Source organism: Harpegnathos saltator, unplaced genomic scaffold (assembly GCF_003227715.2).
Source record: "Harpegnathos saltator strain DR-91 unplaced genomic scaffold, Hsal_v8.6 scaffold285, whole genome shotgun sequence".
Classification (NCBI taxonomy): Eukaryota; Metazoa; Arthropoda; class Insecta; order Hymenoptera; family Formicidae; genus Harpegnathos; species Harpegnathos saltator.
The window spans coordinates 659,892-684,793 of record NW_020230078.1 but is presented as its reverse complement, the minus strand read 5'-3'; the positions used below and the strand labels follow the sequence as shown (position 1 = coordinate 684,793).

Genomic DNA, 24,902 nt, shown 5'->3' with positions numbered 1-24,902 from the left:
CGCTTTACACGAACAAAATATCGCGCAAGTATCGCAACGCTTCGCGCTATGTATACATGCCCTGTGGTCGGTTTGGCATCAGCTAACGGACACCCCGTTCTCTTATTCCGCACCGATCGCGAGAAATAACGCGGCCTAATACGATGAAATTATTTATATTATATTGCTTCGCACCTCTCTCTCTCTCTCTCTCTCTGTCTCTCTCTCTCTTTCACGCATCAATTACGACAAGAACGGGAAATCCGCATCGGGGGAAAAGTCGAGGCGCGTCGGGTGGGCTTTTCCGCGCGCGGCATTTAGCGTGCATTAACGAGGAAATCGAGCCGGGCAGAGCGCGCGCTCGTTAGTCTGCTGTAATAATCGCGTCTGTATTTGGCAAAAGAAGAGAACGAGTGAAGCGAACCGGCTATAATCGGTGTGCAATAGTACCGTTCGCTCGCCCGTTTCCTCTCTTTCTTTCGCCTCCTCTTCACCCCCCCCTCCCTCCCTCTCTCTCTCTCTCTCTCTCTCTCTCTCTCTGTCTCGCTCGCCCGCGCATACACTTTTAATCGACGAAACTTCCTTCCACGTTGCGCCTTGCCGCATTACGTACACACGTTCTGTGTTTTTCTCAATGCAATCGCGATGTTTGCGTTCTCGGCTTGTGCTATTGCTCGGCGAGCTTCCTTGGCTCGCGCTGCACGGAACGCACCGCTCACCCAGTTTCACCCCTTCGCGCCTTGGCCGCAGCTGCGCACGATATCCGATCAGTGGCCGGTATTTTTATTCGTAGATTTTAAGGTCACTTGTTGCTTGTTTAGTTATGTCGGCGTACACACGCGCCGTCAACACACGAGCACCACGGATCGGCCACCGCACGGGAGAGCATACGCGCGCGCGCGCGCGAGCGAGCGAGCGAGCGAGCGGGCAGACAGGCGGGCGGGCGGGCGGGCGGGTGGGCGAGCGAGCGAGCGAGAGCGCGAATGTGTGCGCTCATGGGCGTCCGTTCTGGTGTATCGTAATGCACGTAGACAAAGCAATCCGCCGACATGTGTTGAGGATGCTACATGTACGCGCGGGATTGTGTACGTGGCATCGGACCGATAGGTGGACGCCCTGTCGATTTCGTTTCCCCCCATCGGGCCGCCGCTCGCTCGCTCGCTCGCTCGGACGAGGGGGGTGCGCCGGCGGGGTTGAGCGTTCCACTATTTTTTTCTGGCTTTTTATCCCTTTTTTCCGGGGCGTCCGGATTTCGCGTTGCGGTTTTTTTGCGCAGCTTTCGCTACTCGCGCGTGGTGTTCCTCCCCTCGCTCACTCTCTCTCTCTCTCTCTCTCTCCTTCTCTCTCTCCTTCTCTCTCTCTCTCTCTCTCTCTCTCTCTCTCTCTCTCTCTCTCTCTCTCTCTCTCTCTCTCTCGCTCTCGCTCCGCCGCGGATTCCGCATCTCTTTCCGTCGCTCGCTACGTCTACGCTCGAAACGTCCTCGTCTCTCTCTTACTTGCTGCTTCTTTTCGCACCAGTTCAGTCTCCCAGCCCCTGCCTCCCCCCCTCCTTCCCACCATCTGATTCTTCCTTCCTCTCTCGCTTCATTTTTTCTGGCTTTTGCTTTTGTTTTTTTTGCCAACCACCGCTTGCCGCGTTGCGCGTTCGTTTTGTTGTTTAGTGAGTTATGTCATGGCCACCAAATCGATCTTCGATGTCTGAATGCATACGGCTGGAATTACGCTTGTAAAGCAAGGTGAGAATTATGACTCCGGCAAGGACTCGGCGGTCTACCGTCTCGAGGGCTGCGCGATCGTCTCGAAACTCGCGGCGGCGGTTTTATCTTCGGCGCGCCGAACGCGCTACCACGCGGATTCGCCCCGCGTCACTCTCGCGAAATATTCCCTTCATAAAAAGAAACGCTGGTCGGAAGGGGCGGGCAAGAGGGGGGACGTTTATTCAATCCCGGATTTGAATATCGACTTACTTCTCGACTCGCGCGCGCGTGTGCATGCCGAAGCGGCAGTGTAATGACAAGGAGCGACCGTCGCGCGCGCAGTTGCGGGCACGCACGTATACGACACGGGATGCGAATACACGCGCGCCGAATGTGGTGGTTGATTTGCGAGCGTGCAGCTTCCATAGATCGACCAGATCAATGGCACCGGCTCCCTAGAGTCAGTCTTTTCTCCCATCCTACTCCATCAAGTTGTAATGTACATGTGCGAGGGATCCGACTAGAACCACCAACGACTGACATATTCGATCTCGATTATCGAATGCGCGTTCTCGTAAACAGGTGCAATCGGGAAACCTTAAACACGGCTTACCGTTTAACAGTCATTCACGCTGTCGGTCCGGTGATAAATGATCTCGCGGACTCAAACATCTATCTCTATCAGACGCAGAAAATTCTCCGTCCGTGGATTAACGAGCGCGCGCGCTCGCGGCTACGGCCTGCTTTTTATCCTCATTTCAGACGCGAAATTTGCAAAGGAAACCTCGAACGCGCGACGATACGGACTTTTCCCTGAAAATACATCGCGCCCGCGTCCGAGAGATTCAGCGCGCCCCCGAGGACAAGCACGATCGATAAAATATACGAAATAGCCGTCGCGTCGCGATGCGCGCCTTGTCGCTCGGATGTCGCGACGTCGCGAAGATGAAAAATTTCGCGCGCGTTCTCGCGACCACCAGCGGCGACCAGCATCGCATCGCGGTAAACTTCTTACAGGCTCAGCATCTCCTCTCCTCGCGCCGCCGGCGAACTGTCGTTCGTCGCGCGGCTCGGCAACGGAAAAGTCTAAATCCGGCGCGGGACACGGACAAACAGACGGACGAATCGGTGAACCCGCTGCTGCCGGTGACAGCCGCGGTATTAGCATTCCCGCTCCCGACCAGTAACTTCATACTCAATGATATACCACCGACGAGAAGCACATGTACGCACGAGCACACCCTCGCGCGCGAACACACTCTCGCAAGCGTACGCGGTGGCGGTGGCGGCGACGGCGGCGGCGGCGGCGGCGGCGGCGGCGGCGGTGGCGGAGGCGGCGGCGGAGGCGGCGGTGGATTCGTAGCCGCGCACCGCCGACGCGACGCGACGCGACGCTACGCGACGCGACGTGACGCGACGCGGAGGATATTGGGGCTGCTTTCGTACTCGTTTCACCATAATAATTCGCCGGCATACAAGTACAGGCGTACTAACGTTTGCACGGAGAGGTCGACTACGTCGGCTGAAAGGTACCGGTTCAACTTGGCGCTCCCCTTCGCTCCGCGCGACCGCTACTACCCTCTTTTTCTCCCGCTCCGACCCTCCTCCTCTTCGCGGCCCTGCGTCCTCGTCTCTCCGCTGAGCCTCGTCTCGTGTCTGCCCTCTCGCTCTCCCGTCGACCTGGACTGCAGTCAAATAGGGTCTCTCTCTCTCTCTCTCTCTCTCTCTCTCTCTCTCTCTCTCTCTCTCTCTCTCTGTCTCTCTGTCTCTCTGTCTCTCTCTCTCTCTCTCTCTCTCCGTGCCTCCGCCTTTGACCATTCGAATTAAACCTTTTAACTGTCGCATTGTTTTTGATGGCTCATTTTCTCCCGCGAAATTGTTATTTAAACTCGTTCCCGGTTACACGTACGCGTACGAGCGCGGCTTACTTCCGCTCGTCTCGCCTCGCGCGATCACTTTCACCCCCGCTGCGCTTCGGACAATGTCTCACTGTCATCGTCGGCCATCCCACCGACTTTTTCGCCCGTAAACGCGCCGCAGTAAGGCATCCATCGACCAGCTCGAAAATGAAAACGCGAGTCTGGCAGGCTTAACGCGGCCGCTATTCACCGCGGAATCGTCCATGGGACGATGTTTGCGCAGCGGCGTTTGAGTTTTCGTGTATCCAAACCGATTGTGCCGTGACCCTAAACATTAACGCGTCGCCGTCGGGGCTTGTAATTGTAGGCGACACTTCGAATAGCGTCTGGGTCACAGTGGCTTGGTAGGTTTTCGATCTACGGTTATACGCGGCACGCTGAGGCTCGCGCCGCGACAACGAGAAGGTGCGTGTGCGCGCGCGTGTCTCTCTCTCTCTCTCTCTCGCGGCCGCAGGAGAGAAAGAACGCGTCCGCGGCGTCCGCGGGAAGTCGCGCGGCGCGGACACGTCGCTCGGACACGTCGTGACACATCGCCGTCGTTTGTCAAACGCGTCGAGGAGATTCGACCCTGCCGCGGTAGCGCGCGGCCGCCGAAACTCGTTACCGCGTCGTCTTCGTCCGCGGTGTCATCATCGTGCGGACCCCACGAAGTCCGTGGGAATTCCGGCAATGAGTTGCGCTTTGTCCCGTACTTGCGGCCTAAACCGAAGCGAATTGCGGCTGGCTATGAAAGCTTTCAGAATAGGCGCCGGGTTTGCTATATTAGCCCGTAGTTAGATTTTAGTTTAATGATTTCCGCCGGACAATGTCCGCGGTAATGGCGTCCGAATCCTGTCCGCCTCGTTCTACCCGAGCACATTCTCCGAATGGTTCCGCGGCGTGAACCCGCAACACGTTCCTCCACGCACTCAGGCACGCGCGCGCCTATTCGGCTCGCGCTCGCGATCGCCTCTAACCCCCCCCCTCCCCTCTTCCCCCCCGCGCTCTGGGCGCATGTACATATAGAAGGAGGCCTGTGCGTGTGCGGATGTATGTGCGCGCACGTGTTAGCACTCACCATCGCGAAATGCATTCGTAAGTGGCGGCACTTATTGACGTTCGCGCGTCCGCGATCTTAACAATGCAGATTGAAGGTACGCTTTCCCGCACGGACAACGCGGACAAATCCGGTAACTATGACGACCGATTGTCGCCCCTGGGAACTTGCTCGCGTTATATTCATTCAGAAACGCTTCGAGCCGCAGAGAGCAGAGGCGGTCGTCGTGCGTACACGTCGGGCATTAGGCTCCCGGTTCGATCTTGCCCATAAAACGCCACGAAACTCGCCGAAACGTCATTCTCTCTCTCTCTCTCTCTCTCTCTCTCTCTCTCTCTCTCTCTCTCTCGGCCGAGATCCGCCGCGAGAAGACCTTCGAGGAAACCGATACCGATGTTTACAGCGCGAGAAATCGACCGCGATCGACCGTGTGCGCGCTCTACGTTATATTCTATTCACCCTGTCTGTGATTTTCGCCGCGAAACGCTCCAGCGAGTAGCTGCCGTTATTGCCTAATGGCCGCGCGGGAATAGCCGTTGGGACTGTTGATGGGCGGTCTGACGCCTCGGGGGACATCCGGCTCTTTAAAGACACTCGCCACCCGCCAATGTCTTCGCTACGGTGGGCTGATCAGCCACATACACACACACACGTGCACGCGGGGGACTTCGTTTCCTCGTGGGCCCCCTACAGGTGCACCTCATGCGAAGATAGGCACGCATCGTGCTCGGCCACGTGCGACGCGCCTTTAACGCATGGTGGATTCTCTCAACGGGGACCGTCTTGCACGCACGCACGATCTCATGTCTGCGTGGTGACTTGTCGGTTAGCCCTTATCTCGCAAAACGTGCCCAACTGTCCTCTCCCGTCCTGTCCGTTACTGTCGTAACGGTTTTACCAGACTTGGCTCGCTCGGTACGGCTTGTTTGGCGCGAAGATAACGTCGCGGCAGATAAGAAATGGTTGAACTTGCCGCGACTTACTTTTCAGTGTACGCTCGTGACATGACTTAACTTTCTTATTATCGTTCACATGAGAGAAAGAACGAGAGAGAGAGAGAGAGAGAGAGAGCGAGAGAGAGAGAGAGAGAGAGAGAGAGAGAGAGAGAGAGAGAGAGAGAGAGAGAGAGAGAGAGAGAGAGAGAGAGAGAGAGCGAGCGGGCTGGGGAGGCGAGCTTCGAGACGCCGAGTTCTCCGAGGACTAGGATCGGAAACGGACAGCGTCGCGCGCGTTCAGGTCTAGTTAAAGTGAAGCGTGGATAAAACTTGCATTGTATTTTAAATACATTAAACGGATAACACCGAGTCGAACTGATATATCCGCATAGCGATTGGTTTAAAGTGGTTTAAAGGGAGGCCGATAGTATCGAATTCTCTTTTTGATGCACAGCCAAGAATATTTTTCCTCATAATATTCAGGCGCATGCACAGATAACAGATTAATATTCAAACAAATAAATATTTATTTTGCAATCAGGCAGCAACAGGTAGCAACGTAATTAAAGCGTGCAGTTTAAACATTATTTTAACAACGTTTCCGGGCACTGACAGGTATGCGATAATTATTGATGGCAATTAGAGGTGTGCGGTAATGTAGGATTATGCGGATTTATAATTTAATCGATATCATAAAGTGATATTAGTTTTTCTGTTTTATACAACGAGATCAGCGGCCACAGAAAATTTAACTAAAGCATCAGGCTTTTATTGGAAATTATAAATCGCGCACGGCCTGTTGCACATTCTGTTTAATTACTCGTATAACGTTAAGTTCGGCTCGCGCAGAGGCGGCAGTAGCGCAATTTGCCGTTTCAACGAATCATTGTGAATGACTGTCCCCGTTCGCGGCTATCTTTGCGCGATTGTGAAGGGCTCCGCGAGCGGTAAGTAATTGCGCGCGGAAGTCTAACGGCGCGTTACATAGCCGGCGAGATGATAATTGAAGGGCGTGACGAGTTCCACGGAGAGAGAGAGCAAATATACACGCAATATCCTAGGAATAACGCACCTCTCTCTCCTCCCTCCCTCCCTCTCTCTCTCTCTCTCTCTCTCTCTCTCTCTCTCTCTCTCTCTCTCTCTCTCTCTCTCTCTCTCTCTCTCTCTCTCTCTCTCTCGGATATGAAATCTCACGACACCAAAGTTACCACGCGTTTTCTTCGTCTCTTCTTCTCTTCCCTTCTTTTCTTTCTTCGTTTGTACATTCCGTGTGCTTTAAGATGAGAAGCGTAATTTCTGAGATTCGTTGTCGACACGAGCAAACCCGCAGCACCCTCGGTCTCTTAACGTCGCGCGCGAAAATTTCACGTGAGCAATTTCCGCTTAAGGGACGACGCGATAAAGTGCGCGCAATAAAGCGCGCGAGCACGAGATGTTTTTTTCTGCATATAAAATTCAGAAAAATCTAAATTGTCTTCTTGTCTCGTTCTCCTCCCATTTGACTTTTCATCGGACTTTCCTGCTTTGACTCACATTCCGCGCGCGCGCCTTTTTAATTCGTATTCGCAGAGGTCTTTATCCGTACGACAGTACGGCATAAAGTCCTGTCATTTCGAAGGCTCTCGGCTTCGTGAAAATATGAAATAACGGCGAACGCGTTGCATATCCTGCAGGTGCCTTTTATGTTCTCATTACCGGCCGAAATAAATGACTTTATGGCACAAAGTAGGTATAACCGTTTGGCGCGCGCACGCGCGCGCGAGTCTCTCTTGCTCAATTGTATAGTTTTAATAACGACGGGTAAAAGGATCGGTCTTGCGGACTCGTCGATACGGTCGAACAGATAAACTCCCGCGCCGGAGTGATACCGTATTTACCCGTACAATCGCGCTAATGTCGCGGCGCGTATCATCGTATACCAATTTCGGCCGTAGACGCAAGTAATCGAGTTTTACGCGTGAATCCACGTCTACTGTGCTACTTACTGCTGCTAGGTAAACCGTAAGGGACGGAGATTCCAATCAAGATACGCTACTTGCTTCGAAACAACGGTATCTTAGCGCGGCGTTATCACCCGGGGACTATCTTTATCCGCTATAACCTTTGAAATTCGGCCGTATTCACGGCCTAGGGGACATTCGAGGAATAACAAACCTCGAGCGGTTCGGCAAGAGTTATCGCAATGTGCGGCGAAGCTCCCACAATGACCGCGTGTAAAATTGTAATCGCGCTCACATCCATCAGGCGCGACGTCTCGCAGACGGAGATTCTCAAATCGCGCAAAAACTTTTGCTTTCGTCAGATATCCGGCGGCGGCGGCGGCGGCGGCGGCGGCGGCGATGTGCAACATGCGGATTTTCCGATCGTAACGCAGAGAAACGGCGCGAACAATTATGAAATCAAAAATATAACGCTATTAAACGTCGCATCGCCGCGTCGCGCTTCATTGCGCCAATTGATGCAAAACCGAAAACAATTACAAATCTGAAAGGATTAATTTAGATTACGCTAACGCGTATCGTTTACTTGGAAATCAAAAATACAAACGAATACCATTGATAGAGAGGGCTTTTTAATTAAGCAGTCTTGTAAATTGCTCTCTGTCGAGTTGGCACAGCGGATCACTTCACGCTAATTTTTCACTGTTAATTACAAGTATTTGTTTGATCATCGACACCGTGGCGAGTCAATAATAAAATCACGAGCTGCGTATAATTGTTTTCGTGATCATGAACATTTTGTCAATTTCAAACGCTGCCACTGTGACTCGATGCGCGCGGTTTCGCGAGTACTCACTTTAATCGGCGAGAAAAATGGTGGGAGGGGATATAAATCGATGGAAAAGCCCGGCGTGAGCGGGAAAAGTGTCGGCGACACGCGAGCGTACAATGAGATATTAATACTCCCATTTGGTTTCGATTTCCTGGAAAAACGTTTGATGGAGATAAAATTACCGGCAACAACGGTACAGCGCCACAATAAATCAACCGCATACCCACCGTCATTTCCATTGTATAAAATCCGGCCAATTATGCGGATCCGATGAGGATCGTATCGATCATTATCTTTGATTTCATTAACGGTGAAATTTAGAATGAAAATACCTCATGACATATTTTTGAACATTATATCATTAATGATCTCTCTCCGCGCGCGCGCGCGCGAGCGATTATCCCCTCAGGACCGTTAAATAAATTCTCCGTATCCCAGCAGCCGCGCGTTCCTCGAGAGTGGAGAATTTAACAATCGGTCGCGAAGGTTTCCCAGCCGAAGGAAAGATTAGCTCACGGCTCACGGCTCATGGAGTTTAAGAGCGAACTCATTACGGCTCATACATAACTCATCGGTCATATCGGATTGCACACATTTTCATCAGCTAAGATTCCCATCCAGACTCCGATCTAAAATCCATCGCAGCTCAACTCTTCGTCTACTCAGCGCGAGACTCAATGATTCAGCATGTTATGAGCTCCGTGTGTGTGTGTGTGTATGTAAGGTTTGTCTCGAGCTACCGCTCCTCGTTCCGTTGCGCGTCTTGCAGCGTCGAATCGTCGGTTCAAAGCCGGCATAATCTTGCCGGATCCCGCGCGGCGCAAGTTACCACGTCAAACATGATCATGCCAGCAGCCTAACCGTGGCTCGTCCTGCACATGACTGCGTTCACGCTCAATAGGGTCACCGTATCAGTGGGTCGTGTGCTGCCGTGGTGCAGGGACACGGTAGTGCCTGCACCCCCTCCCCTCTCCCCTCCCACATGCTGCACCCTCTGATAATAGCATTATGATTCGCCTGATTGTGGAAATAAACACGGGATCGCACGGGACGCGACGCGTATACGTGTGTACGCGCTCTCGCGCATGTGTGTGTGTGTGTACGCGCATGCAGGCGGCACACACGTACACACATACGCATACACACACACACACACACACGTGTACACGCAGCGACAGTTCCGGCCGCCGGTTAAATACGATGTGACAATAAATTTCGTTCCGTCGATCGGCCGGTCGATCGCATCGTCGATAATTACGATCGTGCGATTATCTCGTCTGTGAGCGATAACGATGCTGCGGTCTAATTCGCAGGTGATTATTCGTATGCAGTATGCGTTTCATCGAGGGTCACCGCTGCGCCGCGCCCGCGCCCGCGCAGCGGTGAAAGACATTTGTCAACTCGCCGGGTGAGACTTTGTGTCTCGCGCGCACTTTTCATCGAAATCGTCGGCGCTCGCGCGAAACTTCAGTGCCGAAGCTCTCCTCTCTCACCGTCCGATCGCGATTCCTTCGAGCGCGACTCTGATCTTGCCGTCTTCGTTACCTTCCTAGCGCTTCATCACTGGCCATCATGCGATGCTCCGAATTAAATAGAGCAGTTCGAACTTCTCTTCGTTCGTCTGGATATATTTTACTGCCAGACACGAGCACGCAGGTATAAGTAAGAACCGCGAGAGCGCGAACTATCGCGAGACACCGAAAGCCAGGTGTGCACACAAACGCACACAAGCGCGAGACTGCCAATATTGCGAGCGTGCCAAGGAGAAGAAGGGAGGAAGAGAAGCTGCTCGTCTGTGATATTACACCAAGACAGAGCGAGGGGGCTAAGAATGGGGCAGAGGAGGGCAGTCTCGATGACACATGTTTCAGACGCGTTCTTCCTGACGACGTCCGGCCCCACGCAATGTCAGGCTCGCGGCCGATGACTGTCGTGCACCGCGCCGCGCCGCGCCGCGCCGCGCGGCGCGTCGAAGGCGCGGAGTCCGCGAATATTTCGTAGGGCGACATCGTGCTGTGCAACAGGCGTCTCGGTGCGGGGGCACGTGCGTTCGGGCTGCCTCAGAATCTTCGGTATTTGATCGGTATCGATGGCGAGCAACACACGCGCGCACCGGTGTACACAGTCGGCGCGCGCGCGCACGCTTGTGTGCGGGCGTGTGTTTGTACGCGAGAATGTGCCGACTGGTGGTGTAGGTAACAAGGTCACTGTGCCAGCAGGACACGAAGGGGTCGTGTGCACCCCCTCGTGCCCGATTGTATGTCCGAATACGTAACGGACTATCGGCACTACTACTACTACTACTACTACTACTGCTACTGCTACTGCTACTACTACTACCACTACTACTACTATTACTAACAGCGGCAGCAGAGGCGGCGGCGATATCGCGTTCGGTAGATCGATCGATCGGCGCCATTGATCGCGTTCGTTCGCACGCGCTCATGGCGAGCCGCTTTACTATCTATAAACACTATATGCATGGATTCACTGTCGCTTTAGGTATGCGCCAGCCATTAATTATCAAGGCAGATAACAGCGACCGCCGATGTTAAAACGGCGCGTAGCCGTTGTAACGGTGTAATATGTAAAAAGCCGAGGGATCGCGCCGATACAATCCTATTTCCTTCCGAAGTGTTGGTCGCTCGCGCGCGCGCGAGCGCGCGAGCGCGTCTGCCCGGGCATAATTATCGGTTTTAGCGGCGCGCAGACTGCGGAATCAAACGGTTACGGGTTAAACGGTCGGTCGATCGGTAATAGACGACGGAAACCGCCGCCGTGTGATTTTTCGGCGTATAAAATCCGCCGCTCGGCCAATTGTTGCTTAACAAGTCGCGCGAGCCACTCGACATTTCCGCGATATTTCGCCGCCGTGTAAAACGCTTGCGTTATCAGGCTTCCCCGGGGTGGCGTTAATTATCCGTGCGCCCCGTTAAAATCGCCCGTCGCGTGAGCAGAAAAGGGTGTGGTTGTCGTACGGTTAGCCGCCGGGCGACGTATTAAGACGTCACGCGACGGCGACGCTCACGTCGGGGGTGGCGGTATAAAGCAACCGAGTGTCGCCGAGCGAGCGAGCTAAGTAAAACGCGGACCCTCGCGTTTCGTTCCCGTCGTTTTTTCCCGAAATTCCACGACGTCGCGATTATTAATCACTAAGCAACCTTCGCCTCCTCCGCACCAACGAGACACGCGCTCTCTCGACGCTCGCTCGCGTGCGCCGTCGACGCTCTTTTTCATCACGCCCCCCTCCCCCCCTCCCCGCGTTGTAATTAGAGGAGCATTTCGGGGCATCCTTGGGCAAGACAATTGTGTTACATCCGGCCATAGCGACCGGATGTAATTATTTTTACATAGGCCGAAGCCATTCGAAGTTCCACGCGCGGGCGGGAACGCAACTGCTAATGATCCTCCCGCGGCGGCCGGCGGCGCGCGAGAGATCCTGCCAAAAATCCCGCGGTACAATACACGGATAATTCGCCATTGTTGCCAGATGGCCGCCGAACATCTTGTTCGAGCGGCGCGGGCGGCTTCCGATGGAAAGCGAAGAATTCGGAGGTTGCGAAATGATTGGGCGCGGACGGACGGACGGACGGACGGACGGACGGCGCGAATCGATGGACAAACTCGGCGCAGTAGAAGACAATTCACGGGCTTAGCTGCGTAATAAGAGACCGGTGTTTTTGGCGCGGTATGGGACGATGTTGTCCGGCCGCCGGATCACCGTGCATGGGGATAGAACGTAGGTGAAATGAGGGGTGAAGGGTGTCCAGTGACGATAGGTCGCCATGGCAACCGACTGCACCGCCTCACCACCCCGTGCATCCCCCATGGCTGCAGTTCGAGTTTGCGAGCGGAACTGCATCCTGGCAGAATGGGCAGCGGGGCCGGGGGCTGGGAGGGGGGCGAGAGGGCAGCAGGGGAGCGCGAGGAGGGACGGAGGCACCCTGAATTTCGGTGGGATAAGTGCGGAGGCACGGAGACGGGGCTTGAAACGAGGGAAACGGACAGTCACCCCTGCACAGAGAATCTATGTCTAATGATTATCGCGTATCCGAGGATCTCCGTGTGTGTTTCCGAGGGATCCACCCCTCCGCCTCTTCCCCTGCTCCGCGGAATTTCCGTAGCCTTCCGCGTTCATTAAAAATATCAAGGCCTCGTCGAGTCGGGAAATCTCCCTCGCGCTCGACGCTCACGCGGAAGAGTCCACTCGATGCAGATTCGAGTGATTCGCTAGTCGCTCGTGCGCGTCGCGCTCTATCGATAACTAGGATAACCACCGTCTTGTTCGCTCAGCGAGACGAGTACACTACCTCGTCGTCTACGCTTGTCGTGAGGAAGAAATACGAAAGATGACGAAAGAAGAAGAAAGAAAGGGTCGGAAGGCAAGGAGAGAGAGAGAGAGAAAGAGAGGAAGGGAGCGGGGAAGAGAGAGAGAGAGAGAGAGAGAGAGAGAGAGAGAGAGAGAGAGAGAGAGAGACAGTTGATGGAGCTTTTATAATTTGTGTAAGGCAAAGTGCACGTCTGCGTGCGCGTGAATGACGCGAACGCGCGTCAATGGGGTTAATGACACGGGAGAGAATTGATAGAGTAACGCTTGGCGCACAGACACGCGATCGGGGAGATAGTCGAGTAACGACTTTTACTCCGCGGCGGGCGCAAGCAGCGTAATGGTCACTCCCGGCGAATCTCCTTGAACGAGGCCAATCGTAGTCATTCCGCGCGAAACACGGCATTAGGGCTCGGCACTGATGGACGTGCACGCGACTTTGAAAGTTTTTCGCGGGAAGGGGTCGGGCCGGGGATACGGAAGGCGCATTACATTATTTATCTTATTTATCGGAGTTTGCGCCATTTTCTGATCTGATTCGACGATAGCGGTCACGTACGGTCGCCTGGCAGACCGGAGACAGCACACAAGGTGGCGTGTCAGAAAATTATTATATGCCTTACTTTGCCGTCTCTCTCGCTCTCTCCCTCTCTCTCGCTCTCTCTCTCTCTCTCGCTCTCTCTCTTGCGCTCTGTCTGCCGAGTGAATATTTTATTAATCCCATAAAGCGCCCGCGCCTCGACCTAACTCTAGTAGCTCGCGCGCCCGGCGGCTTCCACATCGCGCGCCGACAAACGCACGTCAAAAATGCCAAATGCCCTTTATTCGGCGCGGCGCGCCGCTTCCGCGAGTTATAATTACGCCGGAGAGGAAGAGAGAGTGAGTCGCGTTCGCGCTGCTGAGAGCGGCCGATGGCCGAGCAACGACGCGCCCACGTATCTCGCGGTATTTTCACCAATTTCGGCCACTTCGTGCATTATTCACGACGCGGGAGCGACGAGCAAGAAGCGCTCAGCCGCGCCGAGCAGCGCGTATCGAAAGAAGTTTCTTGCGGGGAAAAGTCGCCGTTATTTTGCGGGGTAACTTCGACACGCCGCGCGGCGGCGAATCTCGCGGTCGCGACGGCATCGCGGCGCGATCGCGAAGGCGGCGAAAAGTTCAGCGACGCGGGATAAGGTGTACACGAGCAGCGTCCTTAGCTCTCCGAGGCCCTAAGCCGCAAACTATGAATTTATGCAAATCGAGATAAGACTGGCGCGTCTCCATGACCTCAGCCGAACCCCACGGCTGCCCCAGGGTTACGTGGTGGCTTACAGTTTGGACTTCATGCCCTCCGCACCAGCCGGACTAGCCAAACGGTCCGAACTATCCGCGGACTTAACCGACTGTTAAGTTCGACCTGAGTTACTCGCAAGACCGACCCCGCGGTAATCCGAAGGATCTCGGCGAAATGCCCCGGTGCGATTGTGCGAGCGTCACGCTCAAGTTGCAAAGGCGTCTCGAGGCGAGCCCTCCCGCCGTCAGTGTTGCTCCCGATCGGGATAGATACTGATAAATAATAAGCGGCAGTTCTCCTCGGAATCGACCGCCACTCTGGCGCGCGATAATGGAAGTTAAGCGCGACGATAGGGTAGTTTCGACGAACGAACGGGTGGACGTACATTCAGAGACGGACGTGTATCAATATTCCGATGAACTGGGGCAACGTGAAAGGATATATGTATACCATATATATATATATATATATATTTTTTCCTTTTTCTCGCGTCAACGACATCTGCTCAATACAATTTCAAAATGTATAACACTATACTGCACACACAAGCTCGTTATTTTCTCCCTTTCCAATTGATTAATATCCGTGCAGATTAATCGATTCTGTGCAATAATCGCGATAAGTGGACGATATTCTTCTGCGAGCAGAAAAGGAGAAACACATTCGGTCAGAACACATATACATGTAAAGATATTGTTTATCAAGTTCTCTGTCAACGTTCTAGTCAACGCGTGACAATTTCCTCGTGCGCTTTACTCGCTTCAGAATATCGAATGGCGTGGTGGTGAGTCTTGATACGCTTATGCAGCCGGGATAACGTATAACACATCGTAATAAACCGAAGATTATATTCTCCAGAGAATTTCTCTTTTTCTTCAATTTATCCCATAAGCTATTATCGAAATCGTGCTTTCCCTCGTAGACTCATGTCCGAGCCCACGAAGAAGGTGATCGATTTCTCGATTTACCTCAAAATTCGATCGATAATGTAGAGAAACGATCGCCCACTCGTCGGAAGCGGGACAGTCTTAGCTTTGGAATGCAATTTGCTCCACGTCTCAGCGACTTTTCCGCGCGAAGATATCGACGAACGACGAAATAGTCAGACGGGGACTGAGGCCGCAGAGGTGCGCCGCTCGTCTCTGCCGCACAGCGGGTGCGCCACCATGGAGGGGAGAGGTGTGAACGCGCGATACAATGTATCTGCGAGCGTGCCGGCACTTGGCGACTGAAAGACCGCACGCCGCTTTTGTAGCTTCGAACGTTCGTATCTTCATGAAAAATCGACGTACGAACGCGAATCAAACAGCATTCTTCTCGGTATCTCGCGCGGCACGCGCTCGCGCTGGTCACGTGTGCCTTTATCATGACACGTGTTCATGTGTATATGATTGAACACGTGCTGTACGCGATGTATTGCACGAAGCTGAAGATGGCGGAATATAATTAAATCGCATTGATTTTCTCGAGATATTGCAAACACCCATCACCATAAAAATGTCTTTTCTTCTCTGACTCACCGATACACAGCAGACAGAGTCAGCCGCGTTCTGCTGCGGATCTGTAACAAAAAATATAGTTTCGTTAGTTAAACCGTTAGGTTAAAAGTTAGATCAGGTTGAGTTCAATTCGCGGAAGCGCGCGCGCGCAGATACAAACGTTGACCCTTTGCCATTGTAATTCAACGGCTTTTATTCCAATCGCTCGGTTTTCGATCGCAATAAATCAAGAAGAAATGTACGAACGATCGGTGAACCTCACCTTCAAGCCGACTCTGCTCGGCCCGAACCGGATCCTCCGGTGCGGCATCGGCGTCCGTCGAAACTGCGTCCCGATAACCGCAGCTATCGCGTGGCTGCAAACTCCAGCAGATCTGTAACAAAAAACGAGTTTCCTCATTAGTATTACAGCGACAAATGCAACCCGTATAAAAAGTACGAAGACTCGAGACTACAAATTAGCTTCTTCAACTTAATCAAGTTAACCAATAAAAGTTTACCTTTAAAGACCACGAAACACTGCTATTGCTCAAGATACTCCGAATCGTCACGCACACACACACACGCACGAATATTACACGTTACACGCGCGCGTACACTGTGATCGAGCGTGAAAATTCGGAAATTATTACGCGCGGCGATCCGCCGATCCGTCCGCCGCCGCGGCGTAAACAATAATGGAAACGGTCGCGGCAATTGCGCACTTATGAACATGTTGTTTTCAAAGTTGCGCGACCTTGTCCCGCGGGGATGCGTCTCAGAGAGCCCGTAACGTTCTATAAATCTTACCTTTTTAAACAAAAAGGTAAAAAGAGGCGCCAAGTACACGCGCAACACGTATTGTGTTATTTTTAGAAATTTCAAATTACTTTTTTTCAAGTTATATATGTAACATAAAATTTTACAAGTAAAATTTATAACTGTAATAAAACTCTACAACACTACTTTATAAAAGAAACGATAACGATAGCGTGTAAATATAAACGGCGATGTTTACGCTTTTGGTACTGCACTTTTGGTGCATCGTACCGCACCTGAACGTGTATCTTTGAGCAATGTAATTTATTATTTTCGTTATACAAGTAATAAGTTTGTACAAGTAAAACTTATATCTCCAACAATAAATTCTTCTATTGAATACTATAAATAAAACTCTACAAAACTGTTCTACAAAAAAATGATATAACAAAACAATAGCATCAACTGAAAAGCTCTACTCAACATCAACTCTGCAAATGAGAGCGATTTGCAATCTGAAGATAAATATATCAAAAAATCCCAGTGATACACAGTCCGGTACTTCAAAAACAGTGTCTTCATTATTTACTAGAACACTGAGTTTTATGGTTATTTTACTTGTTATTATAATAAATTAGTTATTATAACAATGCAATAAAAAATATTTAATCCAAAAGTCTTGGCTTCTCTCTCTCTCTCTCTCTCTCTCTCACTCTCGCTTTCTCTTTCTCGCACATTTCTATTCCCGTATTCTAGTAATATTCTTCTCTCACTTACTCTCTATCGCCTGCTCATTCGCACTCGCTGCTTCTTCAGCGCGCTTGTAACGCCTCTGGTGTCGGAAAAGTGAGATGCACAAATACTCTCTCCTCTGCGATCTAGCATTTCTTACTTTCTTACTGAATCGAAATTTTCCGTGATTTGGACTTTATTTTAAAATATCTACATTTAGAGACAACATACAGAAAAAACACAAGAACACTTTTCTTCCTATTTTTTAAGGCCGAATCGATTGGTACTGAAAAAACCTCGATCGGTTTAGCCATTGCTGAGATATGAATATCTCAGCTCGTTTCAAGTCGCAGTTTCGCGTAATATAGGCACGGTGTGCCTCGCGTTGTTCGGGCGCAACTTCGTTGCGCTTGAACATGACGCGAGGCATTACCGTGCCTATTGATTCAGATGAGAGCATAAACAGTGTGGGAAATTTTTGTTGCATAAAATAATAAATTTCGCTCAGAAATTTTCCAGAGTCTTTCTTCCTCGATCCGAACGATCCAGGCATACTACGTAAGAATTCATTTTCGACTGATTGTGCGACCGCAAATGTTCGACCAAAAATTCAAAATACACTCTTGTGATTTTGAAAACCTGAATGAGAATTGTATTGTCAAATCCAGCATCTAAAACAGTGACCTGAGGCTTAACCGATCGTGAAACTTTTGTACGCGTGATATCTAGCCCTGCCTAACATTTTATATCGATTTAAGAAGGCTCGATCGCCAAGAGATACTGGCGCCGCCAGCTAGATTCCGCGCGTGCGACAGCACTCGTCTTGGTTTCAAGTCCGTTTTTGCCGGACATGCGTGGTGCCGATAACATCGTTGTGAATATTTCAGCGCGCGCTTAATCGTCGCGATTCGTCAGCATCGGGGTATAAAAAAAATACACACACCAAGCTGGCCGGTGTTCCAAGGAAATAACAAATGCAAGAAATCAATTCCACGCGGCAAGATAGCCGGGCTCCGTCCTGCATGCCGTCTACGCCACGTGTCGGTGTAGATGTGTACGTGTGTGTGTGTGTGTGTGTGTGTGTGTGTGTGTGTGTGTGCGTGTGCGTGTGTGTGTGTGTGTTGCGTGTGTACACATGCATGCGTGTGCGCGTGTACGCGCGATGTACGTCCGAGGCGAGACCCAGGCTGAGCCGGCGATAAGATCGGTCGCGTGAGAGCCAGCCTAGGGGTAGTTTGCCCCAAATGGCTAGTCCCATTTCCCTCGCGTCTCTAAGTAGCCGGGGTATTTGTATCGTCGTACGTGTCGGTACGCCGTGTCGTGTTCGTGCGTTCTTCTCTTCACAACGTCAGTCCCGTCCTCGTCGCCGTCACACTTTACTCCCACTCATCGTCGGATCAGCCTGATAACGGAAAATCACTAACGCGACCCCGATGCCACGGCCGCTGACAAAGCGTCCGTTTAAACGCTCTTTTTGTCCGCTCGCGCGCTCGCTCCAGCGCGCTCGCGAGTACACGGGCACGTCGGAAATGTCAAGATCGACGATAGATTTTCGACTAGAGCGCGCGCTTCGCCCGCCGTAGCGGCCGGAGCCGCGGGCGAGAATCATCGTCGCGGCTTAAACCCCTTCGGAGCGCGCTTCGGTCTGCAAGACGAGCGGAGGAGTCCTCGAGCGCCATCGAGAGAGAGAGAGAGAGAGAGAGAGAGAGAGAGAGAGAGGGAGGGAGAGAGTAATGCCGGCGAATAATCTGGCGACAGTTTCATTAACGCTCTCTTCCGGCGGATCCGCCATGGATTTGGGACGACGGAGCGCGGCTCCGAAGCTCGTCTCCCCGCTGCATCGCCTATCCCCCGTTCCTTTCGCAAATCGGCTCCGGTGGCCTCCCTTCCTCCGTGCTCCCGGCCCCGAGAGCGAGCTTTTGGGCCATGCGAATCCGGCGGACAAGTACCCACCTGAAATCCTGACGTCCTGACGTGGCACTGCACCGGGAGTGAGAGATCGCGTTGCGGAGAGCCGGGACTGCCGGCTAAGCTCAGCACATTGCTGTGTGCCTTACGGCTTACGGCCGATAATGTTTTCATATTGTGGCGTCCGCGCACATGCTCGCGGCGTGCTGCCGGCATTACCGGCGCTCTCCTTGCGGCTCGCGAGTACATCTTTGCCCGAGAACGGGAAAGACCGTGGCGATCTCCCGCTCTCTCTCTCTCTCTCTCTCTCTCTCTCTCTCTCTCTCTCTCTCTCTCTCTCTCTCTCACTCTCTCTCACTCTCTCTTCCTCTCTCACTCTTCGTCATCATCTGCGCTCATCACGCATCCGCCGTCGTGTGTCTTCGACCTACGCGCCCTCACGCGCTGCTATTATACTCTCGCTTCGTGATCTCTTAGCGATCCGCCACGGGAACGAGCTTAAAAGCGGCCTGGAGGACCGACGCGGCATACCTCGCGGATGAGGACTCAAAAGGAACCACCAAGAGAGACACTCGACTCGAGTCGAGGACTCACCCCGGCTCGCCGTTTGTCTCAGGTGCGTGTTCTCTCTCACTTTTCCTCTCCTTCCCTCGCTCTGTCTCTCTCTCTCTCTCTCTCCCCCTCTCCCCCCTCTCTCTCTCTCTCTCTCTCTCTCTCTCTCTCTCCGTGTATCCTTCTTAACGTTCGTTTTTCCTTTCTTTCTCGAGCACCGCAGCTTCCGACGCCGGAATTTCCCGCGGCTCCCACTGGTCCGCTCTCTTGCGGCTCGACCTTGACACCACTTTGAACGATGCTCATCTCGCGTGCGCGCTTTCTCTTTTGGCGAGCTAAGTAGGTGCAACGTGTAACCACCGGCTTCGAGATGCGCGAGGGCATTCTGCCGATCGCAAATGATATTGCGACACGTTCCAGTTTCGGAGAGCGCAGAGTATGTATCGCGATAACCGTGCATCTCACGATGCGGTGTCGATCAATTCGTTACGATCGCGATTGACTTTTTAAAATATTTCTTCTGTAATAAAAGTTAGAATAAAACTTCTTCTTAAATAAAACTCTCTGATACTGTGTTGGTCGCAATATAAAAAGCGTACACGCGGTGTGTATTGTATCCGTGCAAGACACACGGGCGTATCTAAGACGGGGATAGGTGTGCGTGAAATATGAGCGTACGCCATATGGCAATTAAGCTGGAGCACGATAAGGGATAGCGAGCAAATATTTGCAGGGTGACGTCTTTACTAGTAACGAACTGTATGTGTATAGGACTCTTTTTTCTGCCTTATCGATGTCGTGACAGGCGCAGATTTACGGAAATTAAAATGTGAAGTGCGGAAGAATTGTGTGCGTCAGTCGTAGACCTCGATAAATCTGACGCGATACTTAATTATGGTCTTCGTACCCGCCGCGAGGGGGAGAAGGAGAGAGTAAATAAATAAATTCTCCCTTGGAAAATCATAGAAACGGAGAAACTAAAATTCGACTGAAAGTAAGTGAAGTCGTTGAACAACAACGTGAAATGAAGTGAAAATGTCCGCGTTGAAACGGCCGGAGATTACGCTCTTTTGCAAAATGACTGGCCGATGGTGTCTTTTTGACCGTGATCGAAGAAGTGCGCGAGTCTGTCTTTAATTTGTCAAGAAGGTTGGATTTCCGTTGAAACAGCGCGATGGTCAAAGAGCACGTGCGGTCCGGCGCAAAAGAGTTGGGGCGCTTAACTTTAAGCCGGCGCTAATGAGATTGGAACACGGCGGAAATTTTGTATAACGAACCGAAGAAGCTTTTGGTCTTTGAATCAAAGTCCGGCTACTTTTCAAATTTACAAAGGCTCGGTCTCGTCGATGGGATAAATTCACGGCGGACTATCGTAGAGCAACTTCGCGAGTTCGCGCGGAAACTTTGAGCCTCGTTAGCTCAGATCGCGCGCTAAATGCTCGGCGAATCGTCTCGCGTAATATTCGAGCATTCGTCGTATTTCGCGAGACGTGTATTATTTTGACTCGATTGGTCGCGTAGGGCAGAAATATACGCTCTCAAGACATCATTGGAACGAGTATGTGTATGTGTGTGTGTGTGTGTGTGCGTGTGTGCGGATTAAGTACGCGATACGGCAACCATGACGATACTTTTATGCATCACTAAACTTATCCATCGTAATCTGGAGACGCGGAAAGAAATCGTTCACGAGCGATTTCGAATCGGCCATATGGCGGGTCCCGGTACGGGCTTATCGAAAGATAAGTCGATGCTATTAAACCACCCCAACGGACCCCCGCGCACCTGTCCTTCGCACGCCACGTAACATGTCGAGTCCGGTGGGATTTTTACTCCGTTCTGCGGATATACCGGCGGAGTCTTTTTATCGAACAAAGGCTCGCCTTTTAACGAGTGTACGGTAAACCGAGATAGTAGATAGTGAATTTAAATGTCCTCGAATATAACAGACGGAGCGTAGAGAGGCGCGCAGGGCAGACAAAGCCGGGGGATCGTCGCGACGGATCTGTCCGCTCGAAATTTTCGTCACTCGGCAATCCTGAAATATCCTTTTTCATCAAGCCGCGTCGGCGGGCTCTTTTGAAGTTGCGCATTATAGTTTGTCACTAAGGAATCCGATATAGCAAGAGCGATTAATGCACGGTGTTTGAGAGAAAACGAGAAAAATGGGAGAAGAAAGAGAGAAGATAAATCCTTGTGTCTGCAGATTGACACAAATCAACAAGAATCTATGTACGCCAACGATTAATCGATTGATGCTCCGTTCCTATTTCCCGAGGTCAACATGTTTCTTTCCTCTCTTTCTCCTCTCTCTCTCTCTCTCTCTCTCTCTCTCTCTCTCTCTCTCTCTCTCTCTCGCGCGCGCGAAATATCTCGTTCGTAAGAAAAAGTTCTGAACTAGATAAGAAATAAGTCTTCAGTTTGTATTTATCCTTCCTCTCCGTCGAGAGATATTGCACTATTTACTCTTACACAAAATACACATACGTCATAACAGTTTATAAATCACTACGCAAAACGTATTATACATTTCTACAAGGAAATTTCCTGAAGAACAATCTTCGACCCAAGTTCTAGAAAGTGTTGTAGAAGAGAGCCTAAGCTTTCGGTCATGGAATTAGAAGGATTATTATCGCACAGTTCAGCATAACGCAACGATGGCCGAATGTTCGCCTAGTGTTAGTAATCCTTGCCCCTTCGGCCCAGTATCTTTTCTCGCTGTGCCATCAATTCTTCCTCGGTAATTTGAACTTGACATCTATTCGCATATCGGTGACACTTTATATTGGTACAGCATTGTGAGTCGGAGATGCACTGAAATCAAATAACAAACGAAACGATATTACACGTCACTTTGACATCCTGAAATGAGTCAAGATATGTTAACTATATTTCCGTAAATCATAAATCGTAAACGTCTCCAATGAAATTTCTGCTTAGGATGACGTGTTAAGTGGCACATTAAATACGCATTAAATCGTTCCGAGAGAAAATATCACGACGAATAGAGAAAAAGGATACATGCAGAAGAACAAGCTCACGCGCAAATTCAAAATACGTTGTATTAAGATAATACAAAAAAGAACAAAGTAAACAGAAAGCGAATAAACATGTAACGATAGAATGTGCTCTTTATTGCTGAGTGGATTGAATCTCGGCGGCATTACTGCTAAAATCGGACGTATGTTTGTTCTATATTCAGCCGCGAGTTCTTGTTTTCACGGTGAACCGATTGTACACTTGGCCGCAACGTGTTATGCGTGCAAATATTTGTACAAATCTTTTAATATTCTATTACGTTAAATATAAGCCGAAAGCACTTTCTCCGTTTTCCTTATTGATCGCGAGCAATACTGCGGTATTTTTACAGCGCGCAGCTAAAAGGCGAGAGTGAAAGGAAAAGCAATATCGAAAGAGAAAAAACTGAAATACATGACAATAAGTATACTTACCGGGTCACCATGTCGACCGCATGACTGTTTATCAGCGGGTTTCGCCGTGATAAGAGAAACGACTAACAACGTCGCGAAGACGTATAGCATTAATTTCGCCATCTTTTCACAGCGTTATATAATCTGAAAGTAAATTTGAAAAATTTGAAAGATGATCGAGCACGTCCGAATCACAAAGTAAACCTTCAACGTGACGCTTTCATGTCAATTATCAAACGCGCCTCTACGTATAATTAGTACACACGATTTTAATAAAGATTTTAATCGCTTGTTGAAAATATTCACAATTTGATAGCGCACGTAACATTCCACTCGTTAGCCTGATATACGTATCGCCGTTTTAATTCCCACTTTATAAACGTTCTTTCAGACTCGGAGATTCGGCTTACGCAATGCGACAGGCCGACCGTGAGTTTTATGGTAGAGCAGTGACGACAGGTATATATGTGAGTGAATCACCCAAGGTCTGACTCGATTAGTGTTTGAATAGACAAAGTAGATACTGAACTCCAGAGTTAAGTCTTGCAATTTATATTGAAACTCGACTACGAAAATACTCCTAATGCACCACGTTCAAGCCTACCATTATTTTAACTGTCGACGACGAATGTAGCGTAGACTACGCTGCAATTCTGCCCAATACAGCAATAATTATGAATAATTGAGAGGTTCACGTATCGCAAGAAACGTTTTTGTTACGTCAGCGAATACTCAACATCTCCAAAGAGAAAAAAAGGAAAACGGATTTCTTTTTTCTTCATACGAGTGAGTTTAAATAAGTTCACTGTAATCTCTAAGCAAATCCAACAACGTATAAAACATTTTCAAACATAAGATTTATCATTGTTAATTTAACAATTAATTTTACGAGGAAATATGCAGTCCGTATTTTTTTAAGTGCTCTTATTAATTTTATTAATAAAGGAAAGACACACGCACACACGATCTTATTTACTTAACGTTCTCAAGTGATTTATTTCACCTATCTGGTTTTCCCACAATTTCTTTCTGGAGAAATATTTTTAGAGAATGTTCGATATTACGATTAGCTCCTCGAGAAAACATACGAGTTATCACTCGCGTAGTTAGGCGCTTACCAGAAACTCAACGAATGTTCCTTCTTGGATCTGACTGTCTCGAAAGCACGACCTCGACTGATGTCTTGCTTCACAACGGCCAAGACTCTTATATGACTCGAACGTCTCACACAAGCAAATTCAGGCGTTTACATATAACGTATGAGCGATAATCGTTACATTTTCTTACATACGTGACGCACGCGTGCAACATGATACAGTTGCACGCATAACTATATACGTGCACATACTATACATTAAATATAACGATTACTCTTTGTGTTTTACTTCTCATTTTTTTAGCATCTTATCTAAACTTCATGCGCCACATATACATTTATACTACGTTATCGCGCTAACTGTGACGTGCCATACGTACAACATCCCAGAAATATCAAAAATACTTGAGAAATAAATTCTTTATGATTATTGATGTTATGCTTTAGTCGCGATATTTACATTTTATGTAAATATTCGTTCCGAATAATTAACGTAAAACTTTATTAAATTACGTAGATTGCATCATCATGATACTGATTTCTCTATCTGTCTAAATGCTTTATATATAAATAATCCATAAACTTCCTACCTAGAATTTTATCGTCGGAAATTTTCATTTTTCGTCGATTACCTCCTCGACAGCGTAGAGTCCGAAAATTCTTTTCTTCGCTGTGATATGAAATTATCTTCATTACCGTAAATTGATTCTGTCCTACCGCAACAATGTACATCCATGCATTGAGGAAAACGGTAATTTCGAACAAGACAGTAATTTCATCGTCGCATCTGAATTACTTAATTTCATGTTTTCACGAGAAAAAAGCCTAACCTTATACCGAGGAAAAACGTATGCAATATTTACGAATACGTTATCTATTCTACTTACGTCTGTGTTCCAAGTATCCGCAAGTTAGTTTTATATTCTAAGCGTATTAACTCCCCGCGTGATTCGAACGCGTATAATTGCTAAACGCTATGCCACGGAAGGGAATTACAACGCGGGC

At 50.1% G+C, this 24,902-nt stretch overlaps 1 protein-coding gene across 1 annotated transcript; it reads right to left on the bottom strand.

The window, feature by feature from the left end:
• Positions 1-21,779: 21,779 nt before the first annotated feature.
• Positions 21,780-24,030, bottom strand: LOC105192486 (ICK-type antimicrobial peptide 1-1). The gene is made up of 3 exons (XM_011156654.3): positions 23,920-24,030; positions 22,823-22,945; positions 21,780-22,184 (listed from the first exon to the last, which is right to left on the bottom strand). Exons 2-3 carry the CDS (start codon positions 22,922-22,924, stop codon positions 22,050-22,052), a joined length of 237 nt encoding a protein of 78 aa, XP_011154956.1. The 5' UTR covers positions 22,925-22,945; positions 23,920-24,030; the 3' UTR covers positions 21,780-22,049.
• Between the last annotated feature and the right edge of the window lie 872 nt (positions 24,031-24,902).

What these genes read in the sequence shown, in the direction of transcription:
- LOC105192486 (XM_011156654.3), bottom strand. Translation starts at nt 22,924, where the DNA reads ATGGCGAAATTAATGCTATACGTCTTCGCGACGTTGTTAGTCGTTTCT. An exon ending in GCGGTCGACATGGTGACCCG is followed by an intron (nt 22,185 to 22,822) that starts GTAAGTATACTT and finishes ATTTGATTTCAG; the next exon opens with TGCATCTCCGACTCACAATG.